A 15,000-nucleotide genomic window follows, 5' to 3' on the forward strand; every position below is an offset into this window, starting at 1 on the left:
TCGCGTAAAAAGGGTAGTGCTACTGCCTTGTCCTTTTTATTCATGCCACTCTAGGGAAAGCAGCCATTCACTTTCTCTCAAGAAACATGCAATTCCGAAACAGTTACACACACATAGCTCTCAAGGACAGTGACATTTATAGAAAAGAGTATCACGTAGGACACAGACAGGGCTGTGCTGTACTGTGTGAAAGAAGAAGGGGCAAACACCATAGAGCCATAGTATTCAACCTTGACAACAAAATGGTTAAGATATTCGACTAGAGTCACAAGAGTGTGGTCGACCTTCAGTGGTGAAATGACAACAGCGAGCAATGGCTCCTAAATGGCTTAATAAACAGCGAAGACTATCATGTCAAGGAGAGGTGTGTGTGTGTGTGTGTGTGTGTGTGTGTGTGTGTGTGTGTGTGTGTGTGTGTGTGTGTGTGTGTGTGTGTGTGTGTGTGTGTGTGTGTGTGGCATGGATCATTAGCCAGCACTTCCCCAATGCATCACACAGAAACTCTACTGACTAAACTTCAGGACCAGCTTTTACGTAGCTCACTCTTTACCACATCTGCCTCCAATACCGGTTTGCTGAGAGGTCACAGGTTCGAGAGACTGGGTCCTGGAATGCCCTCAGTTACACATGTGTGTTTATGTGCTACTATTTACCCCATTCCCCTGCTCCCTATTCTGCAGCCCGATGGGGTTTAAGCACCGCTTGATTATATGTCCAAGAGATCTTAATCAAGAGTGTATAGAAGGAATAGGGGACAAACAATGCTGTTAAAGAAAACATATGGATGACATACAGCCATCACATCAACAATAAGGTTATGTATGTCGCATTATGGTGTTCTCAAAGAACTTTGTGCAGTGCCATATGCAAATGTGTTCTCGAGGTTAAAAAAAAACCACAAAGCTTTTGTGAAATGATTTTCAGCCATGACAACCATTTTATACATCTCCACTTGACAGAGAAGGAGGGACTGAGAGTATGAGGAAGCGAGGGAGCGATAGAGGGAACGAGAGAGAGAGAGAGAAAGCGTGTGTGAAGAAAGAAGAAGACGGATGAGATGAGAGATGAGAGATGAGATGAATTTGCTTATTATCTCATCTCCTTTATCTAAGCTCTCAGTGACTTTGAATGGGTAATGTGCTGCTAACTGTTACCAGACCCAGCCTTTTACAACTGGCTTCTCAAAAAGCAGCACAGAGCAATTTTACCTCAGCACCCTCTGCAAGATAGAGAAAGAGAGTGTGCGTGAGAGAAAAAGAGAGAAAAAAAAGACATCGTCTCATTTTCAGTTCCACTCTTTTGGTGAAATGAAAAGGAAAAACATGCGGACAGAAGAAAAAGAAATTCTCCCTGACTGACTGAAAGTGTCTATTCTAAAAGGCTATGGCAGATCCGCATGGGAGCGACGGTGTGGAGGAGGAGGAGGAGGAGGAGGAGGAGGAGGGTGGTTTACTAAAGGAGAGAGCTGCAGGCAAGGTCTGCTTGGATGGTGCTGGCTGGTGGTACTCTAGCCCTTTAGCACAGGTGGAGTGGCTCTCTGAGAGAGGGAGAGCGAGATAGATAGATAGAGAGAGAGAGAGAGAGAGAGAGAGAGAGAGAGAGAGAGAGAGAGAGAGAGAGAGAGAAAGAGAGAGAGAGAGAGAGAGAAGGGGAAAGAGAGAGAGAGAGAGAGAGAGAGAGAGAGAGAGAGAGAGAGAGAGAGAGAGAGAGAGGGCTGACGGAAGCAGCGGGACCCTGATGAAAGCACGGCACAGGGGGTGTTGAGTTGAGTTGAGTGAGATGGGGGGGGCGCTTTTGGTTGGAAGGAACGGCAGATGGAGGGCGGCCAGAGTCTGAGTCACGCAGGATGGAGTGGGGAGGTGGTGGAGGTGGAGGTGGGGGTGGGGTGTGGGAAACGGACTCGGTAGTGGTGTGTTTGGGGGCCGAGGGAAGAAAAAAAGCCATACAGTCCGGTGGCAATGGAGGTACTGTTGCGTCGAAGGCTGGAAAGGGATTCGGTGGAAGTGGTGGTGGTGATGATGGTGGTGAAGGTGGTGAGAAGCCAGAAAAAAGGCCATGCAGCCTGGTGGCGATGGCGGCGGCGGAGGTAGCGGCAAAAGGCTCAGCCAATCAGCTTGCAGCGCGGCCCACTTTCCTTTCCCGCTGCCTCCTGCTACCCACCTAATCTCAGCCATTTTCTCCGCCACGCTCCATTCCATCCACACGGGGGAAAAAAGCCTCGGGGAGCCGGAAGAGGAGGCGGAGGACGATAGGAAAGGAGAGGAGAGGAGAGGAGAGGAGAGGAGAGGAGAGGAGAGGAGGAGGCGGAGGAGGCAAGGAGAGAAGAGGAGAGGAGGAGGCAGAGGAGGGGAGGAGAGAAGAGGAGAGCACAGGAGAGCAGGGCAGAGCAGAGGAGAGGAGAGGAGGGGAGAGAACAGGGGGCGGAAGAGGCGAGGAGAGGAGAGGAGAGGAGAGGAGAGGAGAGGAGAGGAGAGGAGAGGAGAGGCGAGGAGAGGAGAGGAGAGGAGAGGAGAGGAGAGGAGAGGAAAAGTGGAGGACTAGGCCCATTTTTATGAGCCTCCTCTGCTGAAGAGGGCGACAGCAAAGCGAAGCAAAACACTCTGCAAAAAAGCACTGCAGTGCTTTGGGGACGGAGCTGCAAAGCCCTTTGATTTATGTCACTTTAGACAGCACGGTGTCACACAATGTCAGCCTTTTATTTGGCCGGGCCTTGCGTGTCCCAAAAGCGCTGCTGTTGTTGAGCAACCCTCTGCCGTGACTGTGAAGACAGAGATCGTTTTTATAAATTATTGCGTCCTGCTCCTGCCTCTCTAAACTCTGGTAGTCGTTCAACAGTGCTTCTGGGAGAGGCAGTCGAGACATGTTTGGTTATAGCCGCGTGCAAACAGCACCACACCCTCCAAGATGGATAGATCCCAGCTGAGATTTCATGGACCAGATGGATTTTGCAATAATGAAGGAAGTGTGGGAGGAGAGGAAGGAGGGAGAGAAAGAGAGGGGTGAAGAAAGAGCATGAAAGGGACACTATGTTTCTGCTATAAGGGAAATGGAGATATCCAGAGACAGGCAGATAGACAGATGCACAGATAGATAGAAAGACAGACAGACAGACAGACAGACAGACAGACAGACAGACAGACAGACAGACAGACAGACAGACAGACAGACAGACAGATAGATAGATAGATAGATAGATAGATAGATAGATAGATAGATAGATAGATAGATAGATAGATAGATAGATAGATAGATAGATAGATAGATAGATAGATAGATAGATAGATAGATAGCCAAGGATTTCGGCTGAAAACCCCCCTTACAACAATGCGGTGGAACGTTACCCCCCAGGACCATCGCAAGCAATGTCGGGCAAGATTTCCTAGTCGCGTGCAACGTTCTAAGATCGAATTTCGGCAGCTGAAAGAGTCGGCGATCGCAAATCGTAGAAATCAAACACTGTTTGATATTTTGGAAATAGAACATCAGGCATTGTCTCTGTGGTTGCGAGCAGGGATAAGATTGACAGTTGCAAGTCTCTTCTAGTGTGTGCTGCAATCCGACTTCAAAATCGGACACAAAATTGGGAGTCGTGTAGTTTGAGCTAGGCTTTAAGCTAATCCCATTATCCTCAGTGTTCCATTTTTACACAACAATGGCGGCCTCATGGAGCCTTTGACACATAGATCACCATTGACATACTACCAATATAGTTCCAGGAAGTGGGAGTAGAACGCAGAGTGCTGTACAGCTAAATGATATTCATTTTAACTTCATGTTTGCTTGTTATGTTATGTAGTGATTCTGTGTCAGTCTCTAGCGAACAGAGAGCCACTGCCAAGAATTATTTGAATTTATGTGAATTAGGAGCCCTGAGGAAGAAGGTCAGTAGACCAAAAGCTTGGCTGATTAAAAAGAACACAAAGAAGATTTAAGTGTGAATACACTTTTCTTTCTATTTTGCACAGTTTTTGTTTATGTTTGGCATCTTTTAATCAAGAGTGCGGTGTGATCCAGTTAAATGTGGATTATGTCACCAACCGACGTCCTGTACCCCGGTTGCCACAACTCTGACTTCCATGGCTCTGGTCCAGCCTAGCAGCTCAACAGATGGGGAGGGTAGAGAGAGAGAGAGAGAGATAGAGCGAGAGTGGGGCTGGTCCAGTATACCTGCTGCAGAATCTGTTCCCACTCGCTGGGCTCGGGGGAGGCGTGGTGCATGCTGCCCAGGCGGTACTGGAGGTCCTCCCTTAGCTGCCACACCGGCTCCACAGTGGCCCTCCGGAACAACTCCCTCTCCGCCTCTAACGCCAGCTCTGTTTGGGGGGGGGCACACATGCACATGTAGACACACACACACACACACACACACACACACACACACACACACACACACACAAACACACACACACACACACACACACACACACACACACACACACACACACACACACACACACACACACACACACACAGACACACACATGTATGGACACACACAAACACACGTACACACGTACACACACACACACACACACACACACACGCAAATCATGTATTTTCTCTCAACCCCCAAGTACTGTTTACTGTTCTTAGATCGTTGTATGAGACAGTGTAGTTTATTTCATTTAAAACTAAATTGAATAAATGAAAATAAACATTTGCCTACAAGAGAGCTCTTATTTGTGTACTCAGCACAGCCCTGCTGTAGCTGAATGGCTGGCTCCGTTCCCTGCAGTGAAACTCCCCACAGAATAGCACTAGACTCTAATAGAGCTTTAGAGCAGGCCCGCTGACAGGGGGGACAAACGGGTATGTTATCCCGGGCCCAGAGAGATAGGGGGCCCAGAATTGGTCCCAATGACATTATATGCATTGGGTTGGGGGCCCTTCCAGATTACTTTGTCCTGTGCCCAGCAAAAGTTGTCAGTGGCCCTGCCACAGAGTATTGCTTTCATTCTGTTCTATATATTGGATTATGCTGTATTGCATTACACTGTATTGATTATCTGCATTATTGACGGTAGTCCATTGTATTGCCTCCACGGTGAGCTGACAGGAGTTTTGTATCACAAAACTCATGGGACTCATTTCCTTGAATTGCTACTGCAACATTGCGCAGCCACTCCTGGATACACAAACCTCTTTGCACACAACACCGACCACCATGTTTACTCTATTGGTATTTCATGCTTCACAAAAATCTAAAACTGTTCCAGTGGCTCTTCAACAAACAAAGAACAAGAACAAAAGTGCCTTAGTGTTACTTCAAAGTTCCTCTTTACTGTACATGTGACAAAACAACACTCTTGCTATTAAGACAAAAATACTTTGAAGTTAAACTCAAACGCATTGCTTCCAAAACCTAGCCTCGCGCACCACCACACGTACTTCCGCCAAGAGACTTGGCTCCGCACTACGTCTGGTACCTGTTTTCTGTGGAGCGATGTTGAGCAGCAGGATTTGGCCGGTGTTCAGACAAACGATCCTACGTTGTAATTTTATCCTACGGCAGGATGTTCTGTCAGACGTGTCTGTTAAGCGGTCCTACATCGCCAAAGATAGACGTCAGACATGTTTGTTCAACAACTTATCCTGATTTTTCAGAAAATGTCCTTCCCGCTTCCTGCAATCGCGCCAGCTCAAAAAACCTCCAGACCATGAATACGAAATGAAATGGTAGTATTATGGGATGGTCAGGACCAGGCTATCCAAAACCTACCCACCAAGCCAAGTTGGAGGATAGCACATCATATTCAACTAATTAAACATAATTAATTACATAGCAATACACAACTAATTAAGTGAATGAATGGCGTTCTATTCACTACAATGCAACACTCAGTACTCTGGGATCCTTTTTATTTTAACTCACAATGGCTTTTGTACGCTTTTGGTATGGGAAACACAGAATACAAAAAAGTTCCTTTTTGAATTTAGAGGACAAAAACCCACTACAGACGCAGGGAACACCAGCACTGTTAAAGCAAGTTTGTGTTCATCTGACTTCTACGTTGGCTGCATTAATTAGGCGTATGGCAAGTTGGACATCTAATAAAGCCATAACCATAATAACAGCATGCTGCAACTTTGCCTAGCAAACACAAGCGCAATTAGAAAAACCTCGAATCACGACGCTTTAGAAGAAGCCCACTGAAAACAGTTCTATTTTTATTTTAATGAGCAAGCCCAGTGCTGTTGTGTCGCCTACTACTGTATATGGTGCTGCTCGCTTTCTCCTTAACAGGATTTGTACATCTGTAGGCCTTCGTCGTGCATGCATGAACACAATACTGCTCTAAGTGCGTGAGGAATCTGTTTACTTTTCATTCTGTGTGTGTGTGTGTGTGTGTGTGTGTGTGTGTGTGTGTGTGTGTGTGTGTGTGTGTGTGTGTGTGTGTGTGTGTGTGTGTGTGTGTGTGTGTGTGTGTGTGTGTGTGTGTGTGAGAGAGAGAGATCATTTCTAGTGTCTGTTTTTGTGTGTGTGTATGTGTTTGTATGTGCGTGTGTGTATGTGCGTGTGTGTCTGTGTGTGTATGTGCGTGCGCAGTGCTAATCAGCATGACAAGGTCTGCTGGGCCTCATTATCCGTTGTTGACACACGTGGGCAGTATAGTAAGGAGGAAGATGCATCACCCACCACCCACAGCCAACACAGCACAGGAAGAGGCCTGTGATTAACAGTCCTCAAGAAATTCGTTACAGTATAAGAGACAGGAGACCAATCACGACAAGAAGAGTACAGTGTAACAGAGATGACCAATTACATGATAATACAGCAACACACAGGAGACCAATCACAAGAAGAGTAGGTCTACAGTAAGAGAGAGATGACCAATCATGAGACAGTACAGTAAGAGAGAGATGACCAACCACGAGCTGAAACAGTAAGAGACAGGAGACCAACCACAAGACAGTGAGTTCAGTTGCATGCACAGAATCGCGGTTGTAGAAGTAAAACTGGCAGTGTTCCGTTTACAACAAATTCCGGAACTTAAATGTGTGAAGCAGTATTCTGCAACCGGAACATAGCCACATTTGCAATGTACATGTCTAAAATTGGAATATTCCTTGCATGTAACTGCACTCAGAATAACATCGGTATTACATTACATAACATTTCATTACACTTTGCTGACGCTTTTATGAAAGCCGTCTTGCAGTTACAAGGTATTGGTTACAGTCCCTGGAGCAGTGTGGGGTTAGGTGCCTTGCTCAAGGCCACTTCAGCCATGGAGTGTGGTAGGGAGTGGAGGGGTGGGATTTGAACCGACAACCCATCTCCTGAACCACTATGCCCCGGCTGCCCCAAACTCAGTGTAGTGCATTACAAGTGCAGTACCTTCATCCAATAGCTCAGCCATCACGCCTCTGTTGCCAGTCCCACTGCTGTCTCCCTTCTCTGGGTCGCCTCCTCCTCCTCCTCCTCCTCCTCCTCCTCCTCCTCCTCTTCTCTGCTCCATAAAACTCCGGAGCTCAGACTCAGCCTTCTCTCTGAACAAAAGAAATGTAAACATTACATTACATTACACTTAGCTGATGCTTTTATCCAAAAACACTTACAATTTCGTGGGTACAAGGTATTGGGTTAGACAATCACTTGAGCAATGTGAGGTCATGTGCCCAAGTTCAAGTGCACTGTCCCAAACAAGAAACAGGCTGTCCTTGGACAAACTGGCTAGGCACTTGACTTGACTTACTCACATCACATCTAGAGAGAGATAGATGCCCTGGTGTGGTATGCAGACATTTTTGAGAGTAAAGTAAAAAAGAGAGACCTACAAAACAATAATAATGTTTATTTTTATCCCAGTTATATCATTGTCGTAAATGAAATGAGAAGTGCTGGTTGACTTTGGCTGTGTGCGTTCATCCATCCGCAAGCAGGCGAGGCAGGGTTAAGGCTGTGCTATGCTGTGCTGTGCTGTGCTGTGCTGTGATGTCTACACTGCCTTGCCTTCTCATTACGCTGAATCCCACGCATGTGTACGCCATTAACCTTGGCTGCCTCCAAACACAGTCATTAGCCCACAGCCAGCAAAGCCCAGTCAGTCAGCCCAGCCAGCCAGCAGCTAGTTCTGCCCTTGTCACTTCACAACACACGTACTGTATAGCACCAGCGGGGGCCCCCGGTCGCATGGCTTGCCTCGCTTGATCGCGGTGGGAGAGCAGAGCAGACAGCCCAGCATTGCACAGAACTCACTAAACAATCAACACTCGTACACGAGCATATATGAAGGGTTCAGATGCAAGTTCATTTGAGATGAGCAAAAATGATTTGAGATGAATTTACAAAAGAAAAAACAAATAGGCTATACAGTATTTCTAAAAGAAATTGTAAACTTTAAAAATCTGTAAAAGTCCCTAATTTTGTTGGGGCTTCACTTGTTGTATTTGACATAATAAAAATTAAGTGTTTTTTCATTGATATTACAGGGGGTCTGTGTACTTTTTTGTTCATTCATTACTGTATTCTATTTTGGATCTCGCACGAGAAATGAATAAGGACTCGTTTATGATGTTTTATGCATGAATATCACTTGACAAATGGAACCAAGCGCCATGTTTTGATATTTTTTAGGTACTGAAAATGAAACGCTGACTCTTAGAAAAAAGAGAAAAGCAATAAAGAAAAACGTCCTTCTGAATTGCGTCTTTCGTTTATTTAGGACTCACTATTCGGATAACCTGGAAGTAGGCTAAATCTTGGAAGTAGGCTGGTTGAGCCTACATGGTTACTTTGCAAGCATTGTTGATTATCAATTCGGAACGTTGCTACACTTAAAAGATGTGGTTGATCTGTGATGTACGCGAAAAATATTTTGAGACGTTCACAACCAGTCGTGAGATGGTTGCATATCCATAGCAAGCAAGTGCCACAAATAATTGCATGTAAGCACCACGACCATATTGAGTAGGGCGCCACTAAGCTTCAAATACGTTACACCAAAGTGAAATGTGTATTAGACGTGCGTAAAACGTGGTATGAGAGCGTGCGCTTCAGCTGATTAATGAACTTGCCAGCTACACAGCCGTTTGCACATGGACACTGCTTTGGACCAATTGTTCCCTAATGTATTTCCTACGCGTGGAAGGGTATGCTAGGTTTTATATGCTATCGATTCAAGAAACTTTAGTCTAAGTTAAGTCCTAAGATAAGTTTTTCTGTTATGTCTCTGGCTCCGGCTGCTGTTCTGGAGCGTCTTTGCTTATGTCTCGTTTGGTCGCTAGCTAGACCTTTTCTGTTGCGACTCAGACGGCACACTTTCCTTCCGGTTAAATGGATGGGTCAGTCAAATGAATGTCAATAAATGAATAAACAAATATCACACATTGAAAAACGATGTTGTCATTTTTATAATGCTATTATGGTAACGAAGTACAGCCATTTCTGCTTGTATTGCTTCAATCAAAACAAGAAGTTGCACCCTTTTTTGAATTTCATGTTTCATTCCAAAATAGAATAATGAATGAACGAAAAAGTACACGGACCACTGGAAAACGGTCCGTGTATGGTCCGTGTATATTTTCGTTCATTCATTATTCTATTTTGGATATCACACGAGAAAGGAATAAGGACTCGTTTATGATGATTTACGCTTGAACATCACTTATAAAATAGAACCAAACGCCATATTTTGCGGTCCGTGTACTTTTTCGTTCATTCATTATTCTATTTTGGAATGAAAAATGAAAATCAAAAAAGGGTGCAACTTCCTGTTTTGTTTGAATCAATATAAGCGGAAATGGTTGTATTTTGTTTTCTGCATGTGTTACTTCATACCATAATAGCATTATAAAAAATGACAATATTTTTGATCGTTTTTCAATTTGTGATATTTGGCTATTCGTTTATTGAATTTCATTTGACTGACCCCTCCCCCTGTTTACCCGGAAGGAAAGTTTGCCGTCTGAAACGCATCAGAAAAGGTCTAGCTACCAAACGACACACAGAACTGTAGCTGGAGCCAGAGACACAACAGAAAAAATAATAGAATGATGAAAAACATGTTTGCGATGTACAGGCTAGTAGGCCTATGCGCAGCACGCGTGATGGTTAGGCCTGTATTGGAGCGTGCGTCTGCCTTATAAAATAGAGATGAAGTTCCCTTTATGTTATGGACTCAACTTTATAGCCTAAATAAAGGCTAAAGTCTCTGGAATCAATAACCTATTATACCCTTTCACATAGTAATATGCATAAGGGAGCAAACGGTCCAAAGCAGTGTTCTCACGCAAAACTGTTGGTATTCTGGCAAGTGTAATGAGCTGAAGCGCGCACTCTCCATACCGGGTTTTACGCATGTTGAATACACATTTCGCTTTGGTGTATTTGGAACATTAGTGATATTGTTGGAAAGCAATATGTCCGGGTAGATACACCTAAAGGCTTGAGATGAACTGTGAAACTGATGCTGATCGTAAGAACTGTCAATGTTCTCGATGACAGTTGGTTTACCCCTTCCCATCGAAGATATCTGTCCCGGTCGCACAGCTGCACTTCTGTTGGATTAGGACGCTATAATAGGCTATATGGCCAAATACAATCAAGTGTTAAGACCAGGCCTAAGCACATGAAATGTTGTTTCGAAAGTTAAATTGGTTGATAGGTTTAAGTAAAAAAAAAATAGACGGTAAATCATTCTTCTACCCCCCTCTAGGACGCCCTACTCAATTGTGGTGACGCGTATGCACATGCTTGTGGCGCTTGCTTGATATGGATAGCCCACGCAACCATCTCACAAATTCATCGCACAGTCATCACAGATCGACCACATCGTTGAAGTGTAGCAACGTTCTGTATATTGCATCAACAATGCCTGCAAAGTCCGTTTGCCTCCAAAGAAACCATGCAATGAAGGCTAAACCAGCCTTCCAGGATTTACTCTCAGGTCACCCGAATTCTGAATAAACAAAAGACGCAATTCAGAAGGACATTTTTCTTTATTGCTTTTCTCTCTTTTCTAAGATTCAACATTTCATTTTCAGTACCTACAAAATAGCAAAATATGGCGCTTCGTTCCATTTCATAAGTGATATTCAAGCGTAAATCATCATAAACGAGTCCTTATTCCTTTCGCGTGTGATATCCAAAATAGAATAATGAATGAACGAAAATATACACGGACCTTTTGATATTTTGTAGGTACTGAAAATGAAACGCTGAATCTTAGAAAAGAGAGAAAAGCAATAAAGAAAAACGTCCTTCTGAATTGCGTCTTTTGTTTATTCAGAATTCGGGTGACCAAATCCTGGAAGGCTGGTTTAGCCTTCATTACATGGTTTCTTTGGAGGCAAACGGACTTTGCAGGCATTGTTGATGCAATATACAGAACGTTGCTACACTTCAACGATGTGGTCGATCTGTGATGACTGTGCGAGGAATTTGTGTCATGAGATGGTTGCGTAGGCTATCCATATCAAGCAAGCGCCACAAGCATGTGCATACGCGTCACCACCATTGAGTAGGGCGTCCTAGAGGGGGGTAGAAGAATGATTTACTGTCTATTTTTTTACTTAAACTTATCAACCAATTTAACTTTCGAAACAACATTTCATGTGCTTAGGCCTGGTCTTAACACTTGATTGTATTTGGCCATATAGCCTATTATAGCGTCCTAATCCAACAGAAGTGCAGCTGTGCGACCGGGACAGATATCTTCGATGGGAAGGGGTAGACCAACTGTCATCGAGAACATTGACAGTTCTTACGATCAGCATCAGTTTCACAGTTCATCTCAAGCCTTTAGGTGTATCTACCCGGACATATTGCTTTCCAACAATATCACTAATGTTCCAAATACACAAAAGCGAAATGTGTATTCAACATGCGTAAAACTTGGTATGGAGAGTGCGCGCTTCAGCTCATTACACTTGCCAGAATACGCAACAGTTTGCGTGAGAACACTGCTTTGGACCGTTTGCTCCCTAATGCATATTACTACATGTGAAAGGGTATAATAGGTTATTGATTCCAGAGACTTTAGCCTTTATTTAGGCTATAACGTTGAGTCCATAACATAAAGGGAACTTCATCTCTATTTTATAAGGCGGACGCATGCTCCAATACAGGCCTAACCATCACGCGTGCTGCGCATAGGCCTACTAGCCTGTACATCGCAAAAATGTTTTTCATCATTCTATTATTTTTCTGTTGTGTCTCTGGCTCCAGCTACTGTTCTGTGTGTCGTTTGGTAGTTAGACCTTTTCTGATGCGACTCAGACGGCAAACTTTCCTTCCGGGTAAACAGAGGGGGAGGGGTCAGTCAAATGAAATTCAATAAATGAATAGCCAAATATCACAAATTGAAAAACGATCAAAAATGTTGTCATTTTTTTATAATGCTATTATGGTATGAAGTAACACATGCAGAAAACAAAATACAGCCATTTCTGCTTGTATTGCTTTAATCAAAACAAGAAGTTGCACCCTTTTTTGAATTTCATATTTCATTCCAAAATAGAATAATGAATGAACGAAAAAGTACACGGACCGTATCATCCGATCATTCAATTATTCCATTCAATCTGGCAAACGGAAAACGAAATAATGACTCCATATTTTGTTTTCCCGTTTTTCCATATGGCCAAAAAATAGGGAGTTATGTTGATTTTCCTTTTCCCAACTCAAAACAGAACAAGTAATAAACGAGAAAACCAAAACGAAATAACAACTCTAATTTACGATTATTGGTCTCATTTCTCGCGGTGCTTTTCTATTGCTCGCCTAAGTAAGACACGATAGTGCACAAGTGGCTGCCAAACGCGTTGCTTTACGCATTTCCCCGAGGCCTATAATCAGCCTGCTGATGCGCCTACTCCACAGAACATCTTACTGTTCTACTGGTAGCCCCTTATGTCGGTGCCTGTGGGTGGTAAAGATAGCCTAACTCCTTTACGCACTGTGTCCGGTCCAGTATGTCCCCATAGGCTAACTACATTAATAATTGTGACTATTCAATGTGCTAAGGCTCCTTCCACTAGATCATTTTATTATTACAGGTGGAATGAAGTTTTGACCATTGGTGCGTGAATCGGAAGAAACTTCTCTTCAACTGCTTGGTACCGTCCTATTCCTGGGAACTGCCAGCGAGGTCTCCTCCACAGTTTAGGCGTATCTGGTTGCTATTTCTGCATGCCACATCAGCATTAGGCTACTACTTAAGCTACTGTAGGCGAACATTTGTGAAAGGTGCTAGGCGTCTCCATCCGACCGACCTCTAGGCTACCTCTATCTGTCATAACACACCATGGAACACCTCCCTGGTTTTGGATGCGTTACGCATGGCCCCATTTAAACGTGGACCTGAAGTGTCTTTCCATTAAGATGATAGGCTACTATCCCTCGCTCTGACCACTACCCTACCCTACCAAGCGAGTCGGGTGAGTTTACAGGTTACATGTGCTGGTCTGTCAACCCAGACTGCGCGCAATTTGCCCAAAATGGCACCATGGTCAACTTGCATCTCGTCAACTTGTATCAGGGAGGTGTTCCGTGTTATGACAGATAGAGGTAGCCTAGAGGTCGGTCGGATGGAGACGCCTAGCACCTTTCACAAATGTTCGCTAGTTGCTTAAATAGTTATCCTAATGCTGATGTGGCATGCAGAAATAGCAACCAGATACGCCTTAAACTGTGGAGGAGACCTCGGCAGTTCACAGGAATCAGTAGACGGTACCACGCAGTTGAAGAAAGTTTCTTCCGATTCACGCACCAATGGTCAAAAACTTCATTCCACCTGTAATAAAAAATAATTCTAGTGGAAGGAGCCTTAGCCCATTGAATAGTCACAATTATTAATATAGTTAGCCTATTGGGTAGACATAGCCTAGGACCGGACACAGTACAGTGCGTAAAGGAGTTAGGCTATCTTTACCACACACAGGCACCGACATAAGGGGCTACCAGTAGGACAGAAAGATGTTCTGTGGAGTAGGAGCATCAGCAGGCTGATTATAGGCCTCGGGGAAATGCGTAAAGCAGCGCGTTTGGCAGCCACTTGTGCACTATCGTGTCTTACTTAGGCGAGCAATAGAAAACACCGCGGGAAATCGGACCAATAATCGTAAATTAGAGCTGTTATTGCGTTTTGGTTTTCTCGTTTATTACTTGTTCTGTTTTGAGTTGGGAAAAGGAAAATCAACACAAATCCCAATTTTTTGACCATATGGAAAAACGGGAAAACAAAATATGGAGCCGTTATTTCGTATTCCGTTTGCCAGATTGAATGGAATAATTGAATGATCGGATGATACACGGACCGAAAACGGTCCGTGTATATTTTCGTTCATTCATTATTCTATTTTGGATATCACATGAGAAAGGAATAAGGACTCGTTTATGATGATTTACGCTTGAACATCAGTTTATGAAATAGAACCAAACGCCATATTTTGCTATTTTGTAGGTACTGAAAATGAAACGCTGAATCTTAGAAAAGAGAGAAAAGCAATAAAGAAAAACGTCCTTCTTAATTGTGACTATTCTTTATTCAGAATTCGGGTGACCTGAGAGTAGGCTAAGTCCTGGAAGGCTGGTTGAGCCTTCATTACATTTCTTTGGAGGCAAACGTACTTTGCAGGTATTGTTGATGCAATATTCAGAGCGTTGCTACACTTCAAAGATGTGGTCGATCTGTGATGAGTGTGCAAAGAATTTGTGTCTGGTTGCGTATCCATATCAAGCAAGCGCCACGAGCATGTGCATACGCGTCACCACCATTGAGTAGGGCGTCCTAGAGGGGGGTAGTAGAAGAATGATTTTACTGTCTATTTTTTTACTTAAACTTATCAACCAATTTAACTTTCGAAACAACATTTCATGTGCTTAGGCTGGTCTTAACACTTGATTGTAATTTGGCCATATAGCCTATTATAGCGTCCTAATCCAACAGGAAGTGCAGCTGTGCGGACCGGGACAGATATCTTCGATGGGAAGGGGGGTAGACCAACTGTCATCGAGAAACATTGACAGTTCTTACGATCAGCATCAGTTTCACAGTT

At 44.0% G+C, this 15,000-nt stretch overlaps 1 protein-coding gene across 1 annotated transcript in view; it reads right to left on the bottom strand.

Annotated features, from left to right (window-relative positions):
- Positions 1-15,000, bottom strand: part of LOC134461245 (coiled-coil domain-containing protein 148-like) — a 95,345-nt gene that overhangs the window by 65,636 nt on the left and 14,709 nt on the right. The window contains exons 6-7 of the mRNA XM_063214028.1: positions 7,340-7,491; positions 4,168-4,313 (exon numbers count right to left, since the gene is read on the bottom strand). Of these exons, the coding sequence (XP_063070098.1) occupies positions 4,168-4,313; positions 7,340-7,491 (298 nt within the window). The remainder of the gene's footprint in view (positions 1-4,167; positions 4,314-7,339; positions 7,492-15,000) is intronic.

Source organism: Engraulis encrasicolus, chromosome 13, assembly GCF_034702125.1.
Source record: "Engraulis encrasicolus isolate BLACKSEA-1 chromosome 13, IST_EnEncr_1.0, whole genome shotgun sequence".
NCBI lineage: Eukaryota > Metazoa > Chordata > Actinopteri > Clupeiformes > Engraulidae > Engraulis > Engraulis encrasicolus.